At 38.2% G+C, this 26,122-nt stretch overlaps 1 protein-coding gene across 7 annotated transcripts in view; it reads right to left on the bottom strand.

Annotated features, from left to right (window-relative positions):
- ATP8A (ATPase phospholipid transporting 8A1) overlaps positions 1-26,122 on the bottom strand; it is an 85,179-nt gene that overhangs the window by 43,559 nt on the left and 15,498 nt on the right. For 5 of the 7 annotated variants that reach the window (XM_068771714.1, XM_068771712.1, XM_068771710.1 and 2 more), the window contains exons 1-2: positions 25,070-25,224; positions 5,239-5,647 (exon numbers count right to left, since the gene is read on the bottom strand). The exons of 1 other annotated variant lie outside the window; for it this stretch is intronic. In XM_068771714.1, coding sequence (XP_068627815.1) covers positions 5,239-5,353 — 115 coding nt within the window. In that variant the 5' untranslated portion in view covers positions 5,354-5,647; positions 25,070-25,224. Of the gene's footprint in view, positions 1-5,238; positions 5,648-16,092; positions 16,142-25,069; positions 25,225-26,122 lie in introns of those variants that run through there. One more of the 7 variants, XM_068771708.1, reaches the window with a different exon arrangement.

Below are 26,122 nucleotides of genomic sequence, written 5' to 3'. Positions count from 1 at the left end.
ATTTGTTCTTTTGACGTTTTGTCATGAGACTAAAGATATATAAATAACAATGATCTAACTCTTAGTTCTAACTCTCACTACGTATAAATAATGTCACGGCATGCGCTAGAGAAAAGTAACACTAGTATTGAATAAATGCAGAAAGAGAGTTTAAATAACAGTAAGAATGGCGTTATGTTAATACTATTGGTAATTAATAAAATCTATATTTGAGGAACGTATTGGATACACAAAGAAGCCAACAAAATGCTTCAGCTCATAATAATAAATCGCAGTCTTGAAGGCTAGTCCTTAAAGTGATAAATACATAAATACATTTGGAATGTTAACGTCTAAAACAAAGAGATAAACAGCACTTAAATCTATGTTTGTTATAAAAAATCCAATCCCGCAATTTTGCTGACTGTAATGCCTGCGCTGGTTTTACACTCTGCCCTTGGATTTGATGTTACGGATGACAATTTCTTTTGTGGTTAACGAACAGATTCAAATAGGTTTGCTAGGGACAACTGATAAATACTCAAGCCCTTCTAGATTTGCGTGTCGTAAAGAGTGTAATTTTCCTTATACTTCACAATATAGTAGTCAAGCCACAAATCAAAACAAATAATTGGAAGTTATTTTACCAAATGAAGAAGAGAAGGAACAGCGAAGGTCCAGGCAGGGATGTATCCACCATTTCATAAATGGAGTCGTACGACTTACACAACCGGTAACAAAGAAATATGTAAGAGCAAGTAAATAATGGAGCAGATTTTTGTCCGCGTCCGCAGAAGTAATTTCAGATGTCACGAGCTACTGTTATCACAAGGCAATAACCTTATTAAGTGTGAACGTCTTAGTGGTGGAGGCTTGCCAACGGCCGCCGTCGCAATAATATTGTATTAACACGTGTGTTGTGCACGTTGAATTACAATTGCTTTGTACAATAGTGTTAATGGGATATCTCAAATAGCCGGCTAAGTATATGTAACTTGGCGTGTGGTAACCTGGCCTCTTGGGGTTTATAAACTTGGTTACTGCCTTAGCTGAATAGTGCCTTGAGTGACTTATTAGCGAACAAAAGGCGGATTAACTTACCAAATTGTGAAGCCTCATAAGGGTCCACATAAGGAGGGACACACGACCCTGTTAATCCAACGGAAGCTGCTTGACGCAGGCGGGTTCTATTCGTTCCTATTTGAGACCTGTAGGGCAGGCACATGTCTAGCAGTAGACAATCTACGGATGATGATAGAACGATGATGATGATGAGCCTCGATTAAAAATGTTCCCAGAGTTGTATATAAAGAAAACTTACCGAGCCGTTTGAAGCTAGCGAGCACGGTCAGGAGTGTTTTCCACATCGAAACGTTGAGTTCACTAATCTAATTTTACTAATCACTACACTGAATATCTAACATGTCTGGTGGGTTTGGGTGGATGGATAAAAGGACTAGAGGATGGTAAAGTAGTAGTCGATGACGTGGGCCACGTAGAATAGGAGGCAGGTGGCAATGTACATGAAGATCAGAATTTGGACCAACATGGTGGCTCGGCCGCTTCGCTCGCAGTACTGGTGGCGGGCGAAGCCCCGCAGCGCGCGGGCAGGGTGAATGTCGCGCGCCCTGATCTTGTTGTGGCGTTACGTAAAAGTGAAGAGGGGTATGAGGGGAGGGCGGCGTTATCGACGTTACTTCTAGATTGCTCAAGGTGATGTTTCATGTAATCCGCGTTCGCTATGTGCTTGCATTCAAGGTGTCTTGTACTTGTTGCTGTTCACCAAATAATAACTAGCGAAAAGTATTAATGCCTTTGTAGTGATATTTTAATTAATTATAAAGTATCCTAAGCTGTGTGATGCATTTGTTGTGAGTTCTTCTGTGATCATCGCGCGTGTAAAGTGTGGCAGCTTTAATGAATGCGCCTCAAATAGCTCATTACGTTTCTCTTTAATTAAAATAGTTTCATTCTTGTCAGCAATCAACTATGTATATGTATTTATATCGTTGAACGCTGACATGTATATGTGTATACGTATATATACATACATTTATATATATATACAGATATTCATTTAAAATACCATGAAAATCCCAATACAGTTTTTACACTTTTTTTCGTTTGAATATTGATTAATACTGAAGCTACTAGGGAAGGAATTGTTCTAAGTGCCGTACCATGGACGTACATAAAAGTGATCATAAATAATCCATTACAGTTTCTTGTAGGCCTTCCTTAGGTCAGGAGGCGTTACGAATTCTCACAGCTTTGTTTTAAGTTGTATGATATACAAATAAAGTTCTATATATTTCAATCTAACAAAACCTCTTGGATGCTGTAATAAGATTTACTGAATACTGAAAAAACTATACTAAATACTGAAAGTTTATTTCTTGATTTACTATAAAAACGAAGGTCTATGATATCTCGCGAAACTTGTCAACAAAGGGGATCTTCAATTGACTTAAACTTTTATCTCAATGGGACCTTCTGGCATTCATTTTTTGGTGTATATAAATAAATATAAATTAATTTACTGATTTTTTTAATACAGTCATAATCCATGTAGATTGTTACAATATATTTAGGATGTAACAAAGAAAAAGGGAGATGGATATATCTATGCTGACCGCAACGCCAGTTCCGAGCAGCGCTGACTTTTAGACTTTCCAAGGTTTACCATAAAGTGTTGTTCTTTTAATCGGAACTCGATCGTGTTCGCGTGTGTGCGTGTTTTAAGTGATCACTTTACTAAAAATAAAAGTGGAAACAAAACTGAAATAAAAATAATGACATTGTTTGTGTGAGTGGATTCCAGATTAGATCAAGTTATTGGTATTACTCGATAAAAGAATATTTTTAATGTCATGTAATATGTAAATAGGTGCAGGTGTTACGTAGGCTTTATTGTAATAGCTATGTAATTAAACACGTGGGTTTAATGCGGATTGGTGCAAATAACTTTAGGATTTATAGCCCCAGGTCAAGTTTGATTACAATCTCTGCCTATCAAATTTAAATTATTTTCAAACTCGTGTCGATGTATTTTCACAAAATTTGTACCTGGCAGGAATCGAACCAGTGACTTGTATTAGTCACACGCACATACGCACACACGTGCACTTCTGTTAATTTTCTTTTAAAAAGGAAGCTAGGCGTAGATATCTGCAACAGTTCAACAGTCAACAGTCTTCTTAGATATAGAATAGTAATCAGAATAATTCCCGCTGTCTTGGCAGGGAAGAGCTGATTTAGGCACCAAATTCATCACCCGGAGGCGGCATACTCGTGCGTTTAGCATGAATATCGGCAGATCCATTGCTGCTGGCGGAGGATCAATTACTCGCGTCAGGTGCGCGTGGTCCCGGCGGGCGCTGCGGCTGCGTATTAACATAAATAAATAATTGTAATAGTGACGTTGTTACTGCCGAATGTGTTTTAAGTGCAACAAAGGACGTGCGTATTGTTGTACAAATTCCTGAGAGTAAATGTTAAAAGCGGAAAGTTGACGAAATCGACAATCACCCCTCATGTGCAAGCACGGGGAAGTCGCACAAACTGTTTCGTTAAAAAGGAAGCGAACTAGACATTGCTAGGTTGTGTATGTATTTAAAGCATCATTTTTTGATAAACATTCAAAAATTAAACTTCATTTCATCATGTAGCTTAAAAACGAACATGGATAACTTCAATGCACAAGGTACAAGTAATCACTTCGACACTCAACAACAAGAGCAAAAAGCGGACACAATAATTGTGATTGTAACAAAAAAAGGCGTGGACGCTAATGTCTGTGGAATATAGACTCGAAAAAAATGTTCAAAGCTCATTTGTCAGCAGACGAACTAAACCTACATTCACCCTTTTAAAGCTACCTTACTACCATTTCTTAATAATCCAGTAAGACTGATTACTCCGAAATTTTATTGTAGTAAGGTAATTCGATTCGATTCGTATGTCGTATCGATTTTGTATTTTCACTTACTTAATAATAATATTAATTAGTTTTAATATAGAGTAATTAACATAAAGACTTTTACTGTATGTTTATATATATTAATTTCATTATTTAATATTTCTGAAACTCATGTTTTTGGATAGGGTGTCGTCGTCGGCATTTCAACCCATAGACGCCATAGCTAAGGGGAAATACCACAATCGGCACGATGCAGGCCTTTTTCAATCAGTCCTATAGGAAATCTACGGGGGAGGCGTGGACGTTACGGCGGAGATGGTAATGCTATTAACATTTTTGATACATATTTAATACGAATACATTTGTGTGATTTTATACGCATGACATTAATATTACTAAATACAATATAATATTACGAAACTAATATGTGTGTGAGTCACTTGACAATCTTATCGGTTTATCGGTTATTTCCCGTTTGCTTCAAGAACCGTTACAATTTACTCGAGCTATATGCGATTGTTATCGTTTTTTGTTTTATCTGTATTGAAAGCAGATTTATATGTCATTAAAATTTAAACTTTTATTTTTTGAAATATGATGTTGAACAGATTCCCGCGTAAAAGTTGTCTCTATCATTGTAATAGTAATTTTATTTTGCGACAATATTTTTTATTTAAATATTAATGGATGAAATGATAAAGGACTTTGACTTTTTATTATTTTTATTTGTAGAAGGAATTGTAAAAGTAATTAGTGATCGAATGAAATGTAATTTATACACTCATATGAATGCTATGCATGTCTAGTATGAATACGGAAGTACAAGCTAATATAAAAGACAATCATTGCTAATGCATAGTTATAAACAAAGCAGACGGCTCAGTGCAGGATATTGCGCAAGCTAAGCAAGAGATAATATCTATTTCTTAGACTTCCCTTTGACATCCCGCGTCCTCTCCAAGAAAAACAGCAGACAGAGGCAGTTGTGGGTTAGCCTAGGGGGCAATCGCTACTCGCTAGAGTACCAGCTCAGACTCACAAAGTCCGCAAATTAACTCTTAATAAGTTAAAAACGTTAGCATGGAATATAAATAACGTGTAATAATAGTGAAACTTGACGAAACTGCAAGTGTTTATGTTGTTGTTATGTCTTGTAAATAAATCCTTCTTTTTTCAAATCCTGACCAGGATATCGTTGTTACGTATAGGATGTATTAAGGAGTTAACAGTTGTTGTAGATTTTCAGTACAGGAAATTTGCATTCTCTACGGTGCAGCGCCTACGTCGTAGCACTATTCGTAGCTGAAGGAAATTTCATAAATGTTTGTCGGTGTACTCACGGCTCTGTCCATCGACGACGGTGGTCGCCGGCACGCCCAGCCTGGTATCATCGGAGTCCGCGGCGCGGTGCAGCGACAGCTCCACGGCGCCCGCCTCGCCTCCCGGCCACGCCATCGCGCACCACTACGTGCATCGCCACTCCATCGCGGGACCACAAACACTTTCTCGCTTAAGTCCGCACCGCGCCGGCAGTGTATAGCTCGACAGACAACTTATTACACATGCACTCGCACACTGAACAACTTTAGCACCGTGTCCACAGCGTAAGGTTTTGGTCCAGAGCTTGCGGGGAGTCCGTTCTCGTGCGTTCGTTGGTCCGCTGTAGTCTCAACGAAGGAAATTCAATTCTTCCACCGTATAAATATTTTTATTAGATATTTTTTGTTTGTATAAGGCTATATTAAAAACCTATATAAAAGAAGTTGTTATTGTTTAATATAACATTTACAGTAAACCTGTCGGTAAAGAGAGATCGAAAAATCGATACCTAAAAATTAGAACCATTCAGTCGACTGAAATTAGGATGGTTAACCATAAAAGCAACCATCGAAAGCTGTAAAGTCGTGCCGTCATGCTTGCATGCACTTGATCACTGCTCTCAAATCACGCAAGCTCCGATTAGTATGAAGCGCCAAATTTTAAATACCTACTCGGATAAAAGAATCTTAAATAGATCGAGCTGGTCGTAGCTTCCTGTAGGAACAACAATCCGACATTTTTTGTTGATTGACGTTTCGATAGAACTTGTACAGCCTATTCGAATAAACAATATTTTGAATTTGATTTTCCAGGAATACAAGAAGGGATAATGCAAAAAGCGAGTGTGTCGGTGATCAAGAAAATTTGTATCTTTTATATATTGTTATCTTTTTCAACCAAGTAGTAGGTTTCTGTGAGGAACCTACATTACTCGCTCGAGTGATTAAAGAGGAAAGACCAGATCCGCGACAGAAGTCTAAAGCAAGCCTTATGATTACTCTTTCTCTGGTTTTCTTTGGTCTCTTGGTGACGAAGTCCATGCAGCCCGTTGTACGTTCGAGTTGTGAAGGCTGGATAGTAAAGTGCGATAGGTTCCGGCGCATCAATCCTTAGGAAAAATAGAAGATTTTTCAGTTGAGACAGGGCTGCGCGGGCAGCTGCCGTTGTGTTAAAACATACGAAGGGCTCCGTCGTGTCCTGATGATGATGGAATATCGTGGGAGTTTTAGTTGTTGCAAGTTCAACAACACGGGTCCTCGTCACATAAAGGCTGGCATGCAAAGGAATTTCCTTCACGGAAAACTAATTTAAAGCCGGAAAATCCTAGCGGGTAGGGCTGGACCGGCCATCGTGGCGGCCTTTGGGCTTATTATGTTTTGCGGGAAAATATCGTGCTTTAAAAACCTGATTGTTATTGTTGTGTGTTTAATGTTCCTACATAAACTAAGGATCAAGTACTGATTGATGAATTGAAAATTTTTTGAAAATGGAAAATTGAAAAATTGAAACTTCACTATAATTTTTGACCTTTTCCTCAGTTGTATACGAGTTCCACAATTCACTAAATTTGCCGACACTGAGGATTATCGAGGACACAAACTGGCAAGCTTTAAATCGCAGGTCTTTCAGGCTGATAATGAGAATAAACTGTTTTAATAGATTTAGAAATCTAGATGAGAATTATTGTAACAGTTGAAGCAGGGCAACCTTTGCAGCGGCGGACTTAACAGCTTGGCATGTGATCAATCAGCTCGCTTAAGTGCGCGGCGGGCCATGTGCGCGAGCCCGATGGCTATACGAGAAGCTACTTAAACTGCCTTCGACACAACTGCATGAAACAGCGGAGGTGGCGCTGACCTTCAAAGTTACAACTTCAACAAGTATAAGTACTTTGTAAAAGGGACAGTCAAGAAAGCTCTAGGTGTAATATGCAACCTCATAAATAAATTCATTTTACTATTATTTATATTCAACAGTTTTACACAATTGTAACGGTGGACTCAATGCCTTGTAGGCAGGATTGTTAATGTTAAAGATAATAATACAAAATATTTAGTATATATGATATGTATAAAATAAACACTATATTTATTATCTAATAACTAATAAATGCATGTTCAACTAGATGGATTTCATATATATATATATTTATACTACACATTACGTTACACTATACAACTTGAAAAAAATTACGTCGATTCTTGTGCAAACAGGTTTCGAACCTTAATTTTAAACAAAAACACTTTACTGACTCTTAATAATTTCAAGGGGAAGTTTATTCCAAAGTAAAACGCTTTGGACAGGGAGAATGAACAAAGCCAGATCTATAGGAACAATAAAGTAGCAAAGTACTGCAAACATGAGTTCAAGTAAGAAAGCAATGTGTTAAACGTAAGTAAGGAGTAGAGTAGTTAAAGCAAGCAAGTTGGTGCGATCGCGGACGAGAACCATTTGAGATCAGAGACAGAGACGCGATCGTAACACCGAAGGCTACAAACTAATCGAACGCAGTCATTGCAAATGCGGTTGCTTGCTTAGAAGATGTCCGCTCGACACGGAACAGCGCGGCGTAAAATCTTGTTTTCAGTTTATCCACGACACGCGTGTATAAACTGAACTGACTTCCGTTCTTCAATGGAATCTCCGTCTTCTTCCTTTTCAGCTACCTCACTTGATGACGTCATATTATAGTACTTTAAATTTAATAAGTCGAGTTGTACCAGCCCAGTGGTAAGAGACTCAGACTTGCGTTAGTAGGTCGCGGGCTCGATTCCCGGTACACAATCTAATATAATTCACACTTTATACATTAATTACATAGAATTGCTACTGCTCACAAATATGTTTCAAGTGGATGGGTGTCCTCTGCGTACCATAATACCACACTGCGATCGCCAACCCGCCTGCCCGGCGTGGCGATTAAGGTATATCCCCCATTGACACCTTTATGGGAGGCCTATGTCTTGCAGTCTATAGGCTGAGCGGTGACGATGAATTTTAAAAAGCCTAGCCGTACTAAATCCTTTAATAATAAATGTTTGTAATGAGTGGACATTGATATTGTCTGTTTAACGGATTTTTGACAATTTAACATACGCTGTGTTTGACACCGTTACTCAGTAACTCCTACCAGATCTACAAACTTCTTACAGGAAAAATTTCAAGCGTGAAATCCTTCGAAATCCGCAATGTAATATTGTAATCAGAAAATAGCTGGAGCCGTGATACATTCTTCTCGAGCGCAATCGTATCGGAACGATGAATGCGGAAACACTTATTCTTATTCACTTTATTTTCCACTTTGAGCCAATTGCAGACTATACACAAGTGATTACGTCCTATATTCTTCTCTTGAGAAGGATGCCAAAAGCGTCCAATATATTATAATAGAAACTAGATTAAACTGAAAAAAAAATCAAATTTAGCTCATCTGCTATAACATCTCCCTATTAAAAATAAACCTGTGAGAGTTCAAAGCGCGCCCACATCGCTTCTGTGACCTGTGTTTGTGAACCCGTAATAAACTCAGCAGAGCTTTTTAGTGATCACTTTCACAAACATCTCTAACACAAGGGCGAGCAACACGCGGCCCGTTAAACATCTTCATGCGGCCCGCCAAGTATTTTAAAAATTAATTTATCGACTTTTCCAATAAGTACATTGTTATAAAATTGATTATAATAAATATACACTCTAAACCAAAACAATTTGTTTTTAGTTTAAGTTGCTCACTTGTCGGCGACTGTATCTGTTGGATTGGTTATGTCTGCAGTCGTTAATAATTTATGTTTGCGATTTTGATTAATTTCGAAGATGAAATTAATCAAAAAGGACCTCCGATCAAGAGTGAATGATGCACGATTAGAAAGCTGCGTACGTTAAATTAAAAATTTCAAAGAAATTCGTTTTCCGTTCTTTTTTAGTTTGTTTATAAATTGCATTAAAATTGGTGTACGAAATCTGTACTTGTTTATTTATGTTATCTTATATTAAATTTATTAAAAATAAAGTTTCGTAAATTATTATTAAGTTATACTTTTATTTGAGGGATCGCCAAAAAAAAAATTCGCTCCATGATTAAAAAGGTTGTTCATCCCATTACTTACACAGCTTTTGGTACTAGAGCAATTCATTTCCAAACTGTGTTACTAGATTTTCTGGTGAGTATTTTTTTTTAATATATGTTAAGGTAATTGTAACACCATGCACAGTTACCTCCAATAGAATTATTAATGTTATGCATCCTAGAAAAAGGTATAACAAGTTAGTCCTTATTCTAGCGCCGGCTTCTGTTGCTATTATCGTAGAATAAATAACATATAGCAACATTTGCAAGCGGGAAAAAACCGGTAATATAAACAGCAATTAACATGTCACGGCGTGTTGGCCCGCGTGACGTTTCATTATCGTCTCACTATCGGTGCGTCCCGCTTGTCCCGCTTGTCCCGCCGGCCAACGTATCGTATTACCGGCAGCGTGACAAATTGCCAGTGCAATTGGTCGCTAATTTTATTCTCAAACTGCGCATGCCGCTTGTAATTTGCTTAAATCGGGAGGACTGCCACTGTGCACTTTCATAAAAAATTATACAGTAATTTTTTGTTTGGTGATAACTCGATCGGAGGCTGCTTCTGCGTATTAATCATCATCATTCAGCCGTACGTCATCGAAAGCTGCCTGCATAGGCTTTAACGAGGTCGCCTGTCCACCTTTTTTGCGAATAGGCTGTTGTTACAAGCACTGTCGAGTCGTTAATCAAAATAAAATGTCGCTATTGTTGTCCCTACAGGAAGCTACCACCGGCTCCGAAGGCAGTTCAGCTGAGCCGGCGAGAACCTCAACAGTAGATCTTTTCAATAATACTTATTCAATGAGTCCAACAATAATGCCAGCTTCCTGAGTGAGCATCAACAACATGTAATTCCACACCATAACATCAGTAGAGTACTCTTGTTGGTGGACTTCCTGAGCTGCGTTTGTCGGTTCATCGCCACTCCAAAATCTCCAGCAGCCATCTGTTCTAAGCGCTATGCGACTTGCATACTGCCACTTCTTAGAACTAATGACACATTTGCAGGTATCCTGTACTTAGGTTATTCATATACTTCTTACATTATACAAAGTACACCGGCGAATTTAACGTCAAATGATTTCTCTACAAGATAGGTGTATAATATAATATACTATAATACATATTGTATAAATTTTAAACAAAATATAAAATAATATGTAATAAAATCCAATCTTTTAGTAATAATTCTGTTTGAAAGGCGCGGTGACAGTTTCGCGCGTAATTCAGAACGCTGGTCGTGGGCGCTGTGCTGTGATCGCCACAGAGGTGACTTTATTTGTGTCGGACGAGAATAAAAAGATAATTTATGTTTTGTACCGCGGAGGACTATTTAGATGAACGTATGGTATGCTTCACGCGTACTTACGTTACGTTTATTTATTTTATGCCAGAGAACATAAAAAATTCATGTTATATCAAATTAATTACTTTATTTAAGTTAAAAATCCTACTTAATAAACTGTGACTCCATATGCAATTGAACAACAATGTAAAAAAGAATAAATTACATTTCACGCGAAATAAATACCCCGGCCGATAATTGTTTAACGAATCACGATCTTCCTGAGTAGCGGGTTCGTATTCATCTTGTGATCTCTTTATTCATTTATTCATTCATGAGAAAAATGTCAAAAGAGCTTAATATGATACAAACAATTATCAAAGTGTGCATTTCTAACAGCATCCATCAACACAATAAGGCCACAAGGGTTCCAAACGCATCCTTATCTAAGAAGAGCCCCCAAACCTGCTCAGATGTTTTTTGTAACGTGATTGCATTTATCGCCTTAATATATTTAGAGCTGGACTTCTTAAACTTTAGTCATTCACCACCCCATTTATGATTGCGAGTTTTTTGATGACCCCATACAAATATAAAAGAAAAATATATTAATATTTTTTGATGATTTATTAATAGATAACAATATACATAAACATATACATATAAAAATATATAGTTTTAGAATTCGTTTTGAAACATACAAAAATCTAAAATTAAAAATTGCACAAAAATTATAAAATTGTTAGTAATATTAGTTTAAAATCTTTAACAAATGCGCGTGTCCAGACGCTGTAAGTCTACTGTATTCCGCCAACTCTAGTGATGTTATAAAATGGTATATATAAATATTTGACATTAAAATCTCTCGACCCCAGAATTTTGCTACGCAACCCCATTGCGACCCATAGTTTAAGAAGCCCTGATTTAGAGCAATCCATTCTCATGCTTTATTATCATATAAAATCTCTTTTATATTATGAAAGGATTTTTATGAAAAAAACATTTCTATTTAAATTTATCTATGCCAGGAGAGACCAAGCTGCGGCTCGCGAGCCATGTGCGTCTCGTTGCAGCAATATTTATTGCCCTATATAAATATATCGGACTTTTCTTTTAAGTTTTGTGTGATTTAACCACAGTTCAGTATCAACTAACCGGCGTCTGAAAATATACATAGAATTTTTGTCTTCTATTATTCAATTAACTTCAAAGAGTTTTCAAGAGAAGTAGAATGAATATGTTAATTTTTAATACAGGAATTGAATAAATAGCATACATTTATTTAAATTGTAAATGTTAAAATGCCTCGTACTATTAAAGGGCTTGACCACCCCTGGTCTATGCAATGCAAGAAACGTTTTACACTAGAAAGTGAATACGAGTACGCTACTAGACAAAGTTTTTTTATACAAAATTCTTAGCAAAACCTTGAAAAGTGAGATAGCACGTCTAATTAACCTAATTACAATCGCAATGGCGTTACAGCGAGCGCACGACGTTGCCCAATCACTTTTGTTTGTCGGTTAAAATATGCAGCGATGTATCTGTCTGTATTTGGTACTGCTGTCACGTGTTTCGCGTCTCGCTTTGCTATGGAGAATCACACATACACATACAACTATTCAGCCAGTATTCCCGAAGGAAATTAACACGCGCGTATCGAGAACACAAAGTATAAAACTTCAAAAAGAATTTTTAATGATATATCTAACTGATTTCTATCACTGTCTGTCAAGAAAACTTTTATATTCTGTTTGTGACTCGCTTCGTTGTTTCGTTGTTTGCCTAGATTTTAAAAGGTCACTGATAGTAGCAATCATTAATATTACTTGAAAAGGCAGCATCGCCTCCCTGATAAGGGATACAGAATGTCGCCACAGATTCTTACAATACTGCGAGGAGGTCAAATAGAAAGTCATGACTATGAACCAAGCCTCAGATCGGGTAATAGCGATAGATAGCTGTGATATAGTCATAAGAAAACAAATTTTAACAGCTGAGATTAATAAATGTACTAAGGAAAAAGTAAATAATATAAATGTAATATTCTGAGAAATGTGAATAGAAGAATAGAAGGTAATAGATGTATGAACAGAATGTAAATAAAAGTTATAGAGTAGAAGATATTGTGAAGAAAACAAGAAGAGAGTATGTGAGATTATGTGAAAGATGAAACAAGAAAAACGAACAAAATACTAAAAAAAATACGTCGCAAGCCAAGCCCCTATCATTGATTAGTATAAGGAACAAATGAAAAAATATATTACTTTAAAAATAATCTGTACCTAAACACTCGTAAGCCTGCTTCAATTTAACAATTTCATATCATTATTCATAAAATCGAAAACACTTGTAAGCATCTCTAAACGGTATTATAATATGGAGTACGATCGTATATTGTTTTTCTATGCAATAAATTATTACGTCGAAAAACATCTGAATTTTATTTAACAAAAACTTTAAAAATTCCTAGTACTGTGTCAAGTGCTGTCCCAGCGGTGGAGGAGTGAGGCTTGGGATCGTAAGTCGCCGGTTGATTTCCAGCATACAATCTTAATTCACACTTTGTACGTTACTTGTATAAGATGTAGCAATCTTATACAAGTAACGTACATTTTATATAATGGAATCGGGCGTTATTTTGCAGAAGTCCATCCTAAGTAAGAAAAGGACCAATATTTAGCGATTAGTGCACTCTGTGTTTGGCACTAATCGTTGTAATATTACTCCTGAGGATGCCCCGTGGAGGGGTGAAACACGTGTTGAGTGATCTCACGGTGGTAGTTGTGTAATTCGCATTGTTTGCCGTATAAGCATTTATCAGCGGGCTGGCGGGCGGTGCAATTTGTTGCACGACTACCACTGCATGTACGGAAGTGGCTAAATATTGGTCCTTTTCTTAATTGCTACTGTTCACTAACAAGTATCCTGGGGATGAGCAGGAGGGTCGACTGCGTATCACAATACCGCGCTGTGATTGCCAACCCGCCTGCCAAGCACGGCGATTAAGATATATCCCATAATAAATAGCTTTGAGGGAGGCCTGTGCCTTGCAGTGGGTGTCTATGGGCTAAAATGACTACGACTTTTCCATGAAGTTTGGGAATTTCCCTACTAATATAGGATCTTGTGTAAAAGATCACATAAGAAAACCGCCTGAGTTTGTTGTGAACTTTCCACAGATCAGAGCGCGTTTGAGACTCTCGTAGTTGTTTCATATTAAAGGATGCCACTATGAGAGAAAGATAGGAGCATGATTTGATTCTAGTTTCTATCAAATTGGGCGCATCTTTCATTCTTCTCAGAAGTGGACGCTGTAAGCAAACTCAAGTTGATAATAATATGAATAAACGAATGAAATTTTCTTTCAAGAAAAATAAGCAAGTAGCAGCCTGTTTAACCTGCGATTAAATAATTGTCGTCAAAGAGTATTACTAGTCTCTGCCTGTTGTTCAGCTCTTTGTTTAAAACTAAGATAAAGATAAAATTCGTTAATCCAATATTGTAACTTTTAACAGAACTCTTATTGATCGACGTCAACTTATTATTTTTTTTATCTATTCTATTTTTGACTCTACTCTACATTATCCTTGTAGAAAAGAAGCAGGAAGAAACTCCACAACAATCTTTTGATAAAGTTTAACACATACTTATACATATACACTTTATCAGATATAGTCTGAATAAAATCAAAATCAATCAAAGCGACATCACCGCCAAGGATTCCTCTCACTTGAATGTTCGCTTATTGGATAATAAGCTTTTTCCGTCAATTTATTTATAATATTCGTTTTGAATATACTATCGTGTAAGTGTCATCGTCAATAGCAAATCAAAATAAACGTTGTGGTTTCTAAATAATGTAAGCAATGATTAACAAGAAGTCAATGGTAAAGTAAAATTTGAAAAAAAATTCTCGACTGCGTTTTAGCTTTATTTAAAGATGAAGAACGTTAGGAGAGTTTAATTTAATTATAATAATTTTATCAGCAGGACATTCACGACTGGACGCGGGCCTCCTACGCAAACTTACAATAAGACCGGCAGGAATGTCATTCTTTTTTATCAAATCGGGCTCTTGTGTGATTTCTCGCATGGCTTACTCAAATGATAGTGTATTGTAGTAAAATATGATATGTAAATGAATAACTTCACTGTATATTGACAATAAAGCAACATTAGAAACTAATTAAACAGAAAATTGACCGTCCAGTTTTAATTAGCGCTTAACAAGCCGAACTGCGCTGCGGTCGCCTCCGGCCGAGGCGGGCGGTTACGTACAACGGTTAACTAATAACTCGCGTTTGTTATCAATTAACGCCACGCAGTGCAGCGGGTCGAACTGGTGGCCAAATGAGAGATTTTCAACTTCAAAACTCAACAAATGACACGTATTCTTGTCCCCAACGGTCGTTGATTGCACGAGCAATGTACTCCGCCACTACCCTTTCAGATGTCAAGAATACGTTTAATAGAATCAGGTGTTACCTCGCGAAAGTCCATCCTAAGTAAGAAAAGGACCAATATTTAGCCACTTCCGCACATGCAGTGGTAGTCGTGCAACAAAGTGCACCGCCCGCCAGCGCGCTGATAAATGCCTATGCGGCAAACAATGCGAATCACACAACCACCACCGTTAAACAACTCAACACGTGTTTCACCCCTTCACGGGGCATCTTCAGGAGTTATGTTACACCGATTAGTGCCAAACGCAGAGCAGTCTGTGTTTGGCACTAATCGGTGTAACTGCTCTGCACTTTGTTGCACGACTACCACTGCAGGTGCAGAAGTGGCTAAATAATGATTCTTTTCTTACTTAGGATGAACTTCCGCAAGGTAACGCCTGATTCCATTAAACGTATTCCTCACATCTGAAAAGGTAGTGGCGGAGTACATCGCTCGTGCAATCAACGAACGTTGGGGCTGAGTTTCTCGAGTTACGAGCCCTCGCAGAGTGTGGTGACGACACAGATAAGTTTGCGCAAAGTCATTAGATGTGGGCAGAGCAAGATCGGTTATTGAGGCGATTTTTGGAGAAATTGTATGCCCAGCAGTGGGCGTCTATCGGCTGATGAGATTCATGACGCAGTGTCCCCAAGTTGGCCACGGCACCTTTCTTGCCGTCGTTTCTATCGTTCAACAATTATTTAATCAAATGCAAACCACTTTAACTCACTTCTCGGGAACGAGTAAAGTAATCTTTCAATGAATTATATTTCCTAATAATTGATTAGAACTATTTCCGATTAAATAGGATTTCAATGAACTCGTTGAATACCTATAGTATCCTACAATACATCCTAGATAAACCAAACGATAAAACATGACTGTTCGGCTAGATAGATGTCTAACGACTACGACGCAAGTCTGTCGTCTGCCGCCGGCCCGTCACTGCGCAGAACTGCACTACGTAAGTTTTATGTGTAAAGCTTCGAAAACGTTGTGACTTGTGATATTATATTATATGAGATTATAAATATGTAGCAATTCGTGTTCTCCAGAAATTGAATTATTCAATACCTTGTATTACAAAACACAGTTACTGCACCATGAATAAACTGACACTCGCCGGAACGAACCTGAGACGTTGTAACGGTAACGGATTTGAGACATTTTTTTTTTTGAAAAGAATGAACTTGACTGAACTAAGATGAAGTCAATAAACACCTTCCAGTTATAACAATCACTGCGCCGGTGTGTCGGCTGCGATATGGTATGGAGCAGCGCGTGCTGCCTCCGCCGCGGTCTACGAGCGACTGATAAGACGCGGCGTCGTTATCGCGAGTCGCTTCACAAGTCTGAAAAGAATCCATTTGACACCTAATTTATACTAATTCAATATCGTTTTGAAGAGTTTCCTTTTAATCGCTACAACGTAAACCATCAAATCATTCGCTGCAACAAAAGTCATGTCTTCCAGTGAATCTCTTCACCTTCATAAAGACAAAATTTGTTCCGCGCATGCGCCTCGGGCACCATATCTCGATCACCTCGCTGCGCAGACGGTCCGCTTTTTTAAAGTCCAAGTATCTGCCATAAAAATATAAAGAAAACCAACAAGACGATAAACTTTTCCTTGGACTCGGTAGATATGTTTCTATCAATGCGTATACGATGCTTTGTTGATAACGCAGAGTAAAATCTAAGAAGTCTGAAAAACCTCAGAATGTCGTCGGAATGAACGCCCGAGCGCTGTTCAGAGTTCTGGTGTCGGGGATTAAGTAGACTCTTAAGAAAAACAAGCCTCAAGTGAAAGATAAGCCGATGCTTAACCACGATAGTTTATATTGATCTTTAAACTTAACATTGCGTTATAACCTTCGGAAGATGCTTCCTGACGCTGCAAACGATCTGCCTACAAAAATTAATTTAAATATTCATAGTATATGACGTAAATATAAATAAACATGAATAACGGAGTAAATAAATAAATATTCTAAAGTCCATCCGTTTGATTTAAATAAATAATATAACAAAAGTACTGTTGTCGAAAGTCGGTATATACTTGTTGTTGTGATGTAAATTTTTAATATAATATACACCAATAAGATCGGAGGACAGCAATACGTTGCAGTTTTGCAGCCCGTGATTCTTATTTTCCGCGAGATCGGTAGAGAAAAACGTTGCGGTACTGTACGGAACGTGTGTAGTGCTCACAATAGTGCCTGGCGCAAGGTTCACTCTCGCGGTTGTATCGCCAGGGAACTGTTATACGAACACCAGATAATCTTTACAATAGCATCCTACTCGGAGACCAAAATGAATTCATTTTAGAGCTTATGTTTATTTTAGGCTATGAATGTACACGAAATGTTCGCTCGTCGGCAATCTTGCCCGTGACTACAGATCAATGATCCAATTTGATTGAGTCGGTAACTTATGCTGTTGTTCTATGTAATATTAATAGCAAAGGGATGACTGGTATTACATTGCTATACAGTGTCAATGACCCGGAGACAAACAAACATTGCACCACAGGCAACTTATATAAAAGATCGCGTCGTGAGAATGTAATAGAGATAAGTTTCGGACTTAAGACATCAAGAACGTTCCCACGGTGATAACGTCATCGGCCCGATAAGGATCCTGCAAATAGCCATCTCTATCGGAGCTGGTGGGTGTGGTTGCGGGAGCGCCGTTATGTGGGACACCCACACGCGGCGTGACGTCATCGCACCATATACAAAATTGAAGCACACCCTGCAGGGCGCGGGACGGGTTCAGCGCCGCGAATAAAATTAATGATGGGTTACCGCCAAGGACAGAGATTTATTTCCTGACGTCATCTTTTATTTTGTTATCAAGGGTGCGGCCTGCGGAACTCGTGGCGAAGTAGATTCCAACACACTAATTCTATTTACGCTTCGTGGAGGGTGGAGACAATGTTGTAGGGATTGCTACCTACTAAAACCACATGCCCTCTACTACTAATGACCCTCTAACTAAATTCCCTCTAACGCAGTGCCTATAAACTTGATAGCCCAGTTATGTGGTGTACACGCTCACATTGGTAACCCCCTGTAAGAGTACATAGCGATGGTCCGAAACCACACAACTCTACCCGCCTCACAGTAACGGTATCTATTTATCCAAAAGAAAAAAGATATAACAGGTGAAGTAAAACAAACGGAATCTATTAACGTATTATTTCTTTAGTCTATATCTCAAAGTGCGACGAGTCTTGTCGTTCTCTGCCGCAATTTAAATACGTCATAACGCTTTAGAAAAGATTTTCTGCCGGTTCCTTGATAAGTGAATAAGACTTAACGAATTGAAACTATAAAGAGAATACATTTAAATTTCTTCGATACCCAAATAACTTGTTTTAATGAAAAAATAACTGATAACTCTTGTAGAAATAAGCTAAGTAGAAATAATAATGACAATTGTTAACGAGAAACATATAAATACACAGATAAGAGAGAAGGCGAAGGTACGAAACACGGGCAATCAAACAATGACTTAATTTAGAAAAAACATGGTGTGAACATCACCCACGCGTAATTATTACCACTTGGCTTTTGTTCTAGCAATGAAAACATATAACTTTGTAGTAAGCGCAGACACCAATTGCCGTTGTATGCAAATTCCAAGAACATTCTCACAAAACTAACTCAAATCAAATAGATATATTTGATTTTAGTTAGATAACAAATTTCACACACACATATTGAATTAATGAAACCTTATTTATCTATTGATATATCAGTTAAGAAGAATTATTATATATTAAATGTGATCATCTTACACGCCATCAAAAGAAAAACAGAAGAATTCAATTTGATAGAATAGATGGAGTTAAAATGAAGTGGCATAATGGCAATTTTCGACTCACAACTACGGGTACACACGAGTTCAAAACGTACCATGATTTGAAAACAACCTACAACATACTCAGCCGGGTTTTTTTGTGATAACAGCTACAGTAATCCACACTGAAGTTTTATTACCACCTAAAAATATTTATTAACCTCGCAATTATGTGATTTTTATCGATAGTTGCAATGGCCAACCATTAGGTCGCTTCGGAGCATTCGGATGCAAGTCGGCTAGTATTCGACTGCACTCGCAAACTGCGCACACGGCGCGAGTGAATTCGAATCGACTTGTAATTATTTGTAGAGCACTCGTCGGTTATTATTCGGCGCTCGGGGAACACTTCCGATGAATTTATTTTATCTGTCCAAAATATAGATTCCAATGTAAGCAAATAATGAGGGAGTAACTGTGTTTGCCTAGAGTATATTTTTCGGCGATTGGATGGATTTTGATATTTCAGTTCGTACGTCAATTACTTGGGACCACTGCCCTTAACATTAAGAGCTTGCGGACCGGGAGTTGCGATCGAAGGTCGCAAGTTCGATTCCCAGGAAACAAACTTACATGATCTAAAGTTTGTGCCTTAACTATATAGGATTGCCACTGCTGACTAACAAGTTTCCAGAAATGGGCAGAAGCGTGATCTGCATACCGTAATGTCACACTGCGATCGCCAACTCGCCTGCCAAGCGTGGCGATTATGGTATATCTTCACATGGATACCTGTGGAAGGAGGCTTTTGCGTTGCAGTAGGCGTCTATGGGCTGAAACGACGAACGACCTTAAACATTCGCAAGTCACTTCACTTAAGGTGCAGTTCGAAGTTTGGACAGTTTGTGTTTTTCTAAAAAAGTAATAAAACTTTTAATTGGCGTGTTCGCTAACTTTACAAAGGTATCGGCGTTGTAATTAAAGAGGGGGAGCATTGTGAAAATAATAACTGACATTTTTTATTAGATCTGTTTGTTGCGATGATTAGAAGTTCTATTGTTAGTGCTCGGTGCAGAAATACAATATATTGTATCGTTAGATGCAACATTTGCACCGGCACCAGAGCCTGGATCGCAAGGAACAATGAGTGGGGAATGGTTGAGTCGTTAATGAAGTTTTCTTATAACATCTACAATTATCTAGGTAAGGTACGTAAAAGTCCTTGTTTATTATCACAGGAAAAAGCACATTACTAAAGCCTAAGTAAAAGTTATCATCTATATAGTATTTATTTATTTATTCAGTTAAGAATTATATAGGTAAGATCTAGAATAAGTACAATGGACGGTTTCATCACTCAAGGCAATTTCCTACAGACAACCGCAGTAGCGGGTAGTTGACAGCGCGTGCGTATGCGATTTTGTATTTACGAGTCTTGGATAGCAACGCGGCTTAAAGTGAATCTCTGGTGTTTAACAACTATTTATGATCCGCGTTAATTCTGTCCAACAGTTTTATGCACACGTAATAAAAGTTCGAGAGGCAACGTAAACAGAGCGAGACTCCTCCCCCCCTCCTTCCACCCTTTACCTCTGTCCCAAGCACCCCCGCACTCCGCACCCCCGCACCTGGAGCGGCGGCGCTAAATTTAACAACTGACGTGTGCGACGTTAACACACATTGCTAGATAATGTTATTTTGCGTAAGAAACGCTATAAAGGCTGAAAGTGTTCCTTGTACAATATTGTGTCGATAAGGAAATTTCTTTATTGTGATTTAATCTGTCGCTCCTTCTCTAGATGATTGCTAGCAATTTCTTAAGTGGCCTAGGGTCAGGGTGGCAGTGCACTAAGTCACTCTACGAAGCGGCCTTACAACTCGGTAGCATTGCATGTGATGTAACAGCTCAGGCTTATGATCCTAAAGGAGCTCCCGAGCTGCGTTACGTAAACAAGGTTTAGGCTGAACGACGTCCGCGTTCTGTTCATTTAAGCCCACGGAATTTTAAAATGCCAGTGTGTATCCAGTTCAAAAATAAACTATTTTTTTTAATTTTCGACCAACATAGATCTCAACTTAAACGTAAAATTTAGTTCGTATTCCATTGTACAATAATCAACAACACCTTATAATACTCCAAACCAGTGATTCCCAAAGTAGTCTATATCGACCCCTACGGGTCTATGACAACTTGCAAGGGGTCTACGTCAACGAAAAAAAAATTGAGGGTCCATGAAATGAAAATGGGGGGCCACGATAGTGAATCTCAACACATACACTGATAGTACCTATTTACTTACATCATACTTATATATCTTATAATATTAAAATATTTACATTATTTATAAAAGTACCTATGAAGTAAATAATATATTATATATGTTTATAAAATTGTGTAAGTTGTAGGATGTTGGTATTCGCTTTGTGGTCGCAAAACATAAAAACCTGGGAGTCGCAGTCTCAGAGCTTCGCTACCTTGCACTGACTTGTTCGATTCGTCACTCTATAAATACGAATGTGGGACAAATGCGTTTATTCGTTTCCTGAATCATGAAAAGGAAAGGAAATTAAAATTCAATTAATAAATGTATAAATTATCATGTGTTTTACTTTAAGTTTTTAACACTAAACTTCACTTCAGTTAGAAATTTACAGGAAATCAATATCAGGTAAGTAGGGGGTCTACCCAACGCGGAAAAACATGGCAAGGGGTCTACGACACAAAAAAGTTTGGAGAACTCTGCTCCAAACGATCTCTGGACTATGGTCCAGATAAACGTTCGACCTGGTCTTTGGATGGTTGCTGACCAAATAAATACAGTTATAAATTGTATAATAAGCAAACTAAAAACCAATATCAACTGTCACATATATGCCGATGTGCGACCACGTTCAAGGAGTCAAATTACTAAACATTTTATCGTCTTTAAAAAGCTTGTAAGGTTTGTCTTGGGCAGTGAGTAACAGCCTGCGGCGATACAAGTTTGCAACTGACCAAAGCTGACCAAAGCTGACCGGTCTAAACTATATAAAAGTTATACAATGACGATGTAGAGTTAACAAACATTTTGAATTAGTAGACCCGTATGCAAACATTTATATGTAATACGTTATATTTTACATAAAAACATTTGTTATAATAAAAAATTAAATTTCTTGCTCTGACTATATAAAACAGTTTCATCAAATTGTATAAAATAAACAAAGGCTATTAGAACAACACATATAACATTAAAATAATATTATACCAATGGATAATAAAACCAATGCATCGATACTGATGTATACACTCCTTTCTACTTTGTCCTAAAAGGGGATGTTTAAGATATCCGGTTACATAGCCAGGAAAAAGAGTGACAATTTAGAAAAACTTTTGATCAACGAAAAAGTGGATGGATATTGGCCAAGAAGCCGCGGCCCCGCGCGCAGATCCGGTTTAGACGGCTTAGATTCTCGGTAAGGAGGCATACGACTCAAGGAGAGGAACATAAGTCTAGTTTACACTTAGACCGTGAAAACATCAAAAGATGTGCAAATTAAGATAAAGTGTTACGTTAGTACAACAGGGTTACTTGTACACGAATCAACGGCAGAGTATCGAAATTCAAAAATACACAATGCCCATTGCGGCGGAAGATCTGTAAACGATATAAATTGAAAGGACCGCCGGCGGCGCGACGCTATCCGGTTCATTTGCGGGCGGCATCACACGCCGAGGTTTTATTGGTTATTGACATCTCGCGACCAGCTTTCGATAAGTTTTATTTATTTATCTGTTTCGAAACAAAAAGCTTTCATAATCCACCCTATTCTATGCGCAAGCTTGTAGTCCTTGCTTGGCCGGTTAGAGCAAGGTGATGGGAAAGCGAGATGATGGGACTTTGTATGAAAAATTTAAGAGCAAAATTGGCAACTCTTGAATTCGTGACCGATGTTATTTACCTGCGTACATTCACTGTAAGTCCCATTAACTAGTCTGATCAGGCCTGAACTAGTCTCGATCCCATATTACTGTGTATTTACTATTCATTGTGTATTGTTTCTAGTTCTGTGGTACCAACGACTTACACAGATGGGGTAAGACAGAGCGCAACAAAGTCTCCTGAAAGTATCACAATTGTCCGTAGTGAAGTATTTGACGCAAGAGCGAAGAGAGGGTTCAATGATTAGTGATATAGTGATAAGGAAAACTGTTTAAAGAAAATTCGTAGCCGTCTGCAAACGGGAACGGTAAGTGTGACAACAATGAAAAAATCTCACGAAACTGAAAAGTCGCCAATACCTCAAAAGTATAATTGGTAAGAAGAAAAGTACACTGGCATTCTCTTTACTCTCATACGATTCTGAATGCGCGGAGCATACTAGGAAAACGATTGAGACTTTTGAAATGTTGTGCTGAAGTCAAATGTTACGCGTATCATGGAGTGCATTACCACAAGGTGTGTCCTCGGCGAACTCAAAATCAAGAATTAGATTCTTCACAATATGCTACCAATCAGTCGCGTGTTATGTTGTCCATATCCTTTGCAGACAACCAGACAACTTGCACAAACTACCTGCGATCGGTAAGTTGAAAGCAAGAGAAGACATCGGTTGTCTCTTACCCGCTGACGAGTCAAAGTTTCTAAATATTAGTGCAGCTCTGGGAAACGCAGAAGATAGCTGGCACGGAAACAGCTCGACTCAACACGAGTACAGTACAGAACTACAGGATACTAAACGATTAGTATGATTATATTTTTTTCAGGCGATGTCAAGCACAGTTAGCTCTATGGCTTGTAAACCTTCTTGCACTGAGAAGGCTGTTTACCTTGTAATTAGACGACACAAGTATTTGTCGCGACGTCGGCTCCGCTCAGACGTTTTACTTATCACGACGCGGCGGGGTCCGGGTTTAATTAAAATGCATTCTTTTTATTCACATCGTCTTAGATGTTCACAATGTTATCGCATCGCTGGGACGGTTTTTAAGGTTAAGATATAATATTCATATATATTTATTCAAGTTTTATTACTTAGGATCATTTGTGGTAATCACTCGTGTACATCAAAAGAAGAATGCCGTAGGAGTCCAGTTAGAGATGAAGAAGAATCAAATTAAACTTCCCCTCTTTAACTTACTACACAGCTACGAGAGATCCAAATGAGTCCATAAGAAACTCAGACGACTTTTTATTGGCGATCACTTGGGTGACAAAAAGTCATTTAGAGACATCCAGTGAGCAAGTATGTAAATGTCCACGTGGTCGGAAAGATAAACACGTACTTGTGTAGGACATAATATTATAATCATAAATAACAAGTACGCATACAGGCTGATAGGAAATATATGTGATAGCTTTGAAGCTTTTATACCCTCTTCAATCAACCTGTACAAAATGATCTTTGAATTTTTATTTCGAAATTTGAAAAGGTTTTTTCTTTCTATATTATTATTTCTATGAAACCATAGAATTTCGGACAGGGTGCATCATATATTGATTGACAGCTTATGACCATCCGTTCAAAGCTTTTATACTTGCAATCAATGAACCTTTATTTTAGGCAATATAGAAGTAAGGTATTAAGCAATAACGAAGTTAGGCAATAACGACATTTTTTCCACAAGCAGCAACGACTTTGGAGACTTTAATTCTGGGGAGAAGTTTAATCTGATGTAAAGCTCTTTGAATATGAAAAGAAGAATAAACTCGGAGTTGTGAGAAGAACAGTAGTAAAATATAATTTGAAGATCGTAGATTTGTCTGTTAGCATATTGCTGTATCGGAGCACTGCTAGCAAACATAGTTTCAACTGTTTCTTTCTGTATTGCTTGTTTATTGTAAACGCTTATATATCGAATATTTTATGCTTTCCTAACTAGATTCGCCTTTTTCCAAGGAGTCACCTACCAAACTACAAGTCTGAATGTTATACAAGAGTTGGACTGAATTTTAAAATTCATTTTGCTTTCGAAGGCCTCTTAAGGCCGAAATAATTGAATTTTAAAATCTTAACGTAGGTAGCATTACATACGTGTGAGTCAATAGTAAAATTTATTAATCTGTAAATGTTTCTTTTTTACAACATGACCGTAAATTATAACAACAAGGACAGTAGACGCAAAGGAATACTATAGGTCCAGTTTCTCGGGAGGTGCTAGCGCGGTACAAATGGTGTTGGCGCGAAACCCGCGCGGGCTCCGCCGGGCGCGGGCGGGCTCTGCTGCCAAATAAATAAATAAAGCGTGACGTTTCGCTGTACTTACTACTGATATGTGCTTCTGATATTCCCACGCAATGTTTCCAAACGTGTTAACTCTTTAGACAATTTGTAACGTGTGTAAGGGTGTTGCGGACACCGGCGGCCGCGTCCGTTGCTTGTTGAGGCAGTTTGGATGAACTTGTTAGTAATAATTTTCGGAACTGTATACGTGTAGGGTCTGTGTGGGCGGGCGAGTCGCGGCGAGGGCGGGCGGGGCGCGCGTGCGGCGCGGGCCTCGGCGCGACACTGCCGCCGCGCGCCGCCCGCCCAGCCGCCCGCCCTCGCAGCTTTTAGAGCTTTGCACTCGCTCATTGTGCGCGGGAATCTCTTTAATTTTTCCCATTCAAACCGAGCACCGCGTGATGTCATGTACGCTGATAATGCGCACAATGTTACTAATTAGAACAAGCTCTGGCCTACTGACAGAGCAGATTCCGTGCGAGACGTCGCAGGGACGGCTTCTTCTTAGCGCCGACAAGGCAACGGACTGTCTATTCTCACATTAGTAGTAAAAATAAGAACATGCATTCTGTTACAAGTACTCTGCTCGATGCAATCGGTAGCATCAACTCTTTCTCTCTCATCAATTTTGGGACAATATATCTGTCGCTAACGTTTCCTACAATTATCAATATTATTTTTCATGTTTGACCCGTGACCCGATCCAGGCTTTGCTTTAGTGACGTCATTCAACTTAAAATAAAGCTCCGAGGATTCTAACCGCGGCGTGGACTGAGCCTTGGCTTTTGTCTGAGCACAGCCGCAACAAATAAAGTCGGAGTTTTTTATGATCTCTTTTATAATGCATTCTTAATGCGACCGTCGGAGTAATTCATTCACAAACTTTAATTATTTTTATATGTTTATCTCAACCGGCGACAAATCAAAAATATTGGACAAAAGGATAAAACATTTTATCAACATCCTCCAACTTTGGATTGTTAAATTATATTTTATTTTTGATTGCTTCGGAGTGTTTTAGTTGTGGAGAATGAGCAGGTAAAATGCTGCAATAGCACATCTTTTAGTAAAGTCTAACAACAGTGATATTAATCAG

This window comes from Battus philenor, unplaced genomic scaffold (genome assembly GCF_028537555.1).
Source record: "Battus philenor isolate CCGP_79_NKW_IND1 unplaced genomic scaffold, ilBatPhil1.0.hap1 SCAF_4, whole genome shotgun sequence".
Lineage (NCBI taxonomy): Eukaryota > Metazoa > Arthropoda > Insecta > Lepidoptera > Papilionidae > Battus > Battus philenor.
The sequence above is the reverse complement of the archived record's forward strand: the minus strand, read 5'-3'. Positions and strand labels throughout refer to the sequence as shown.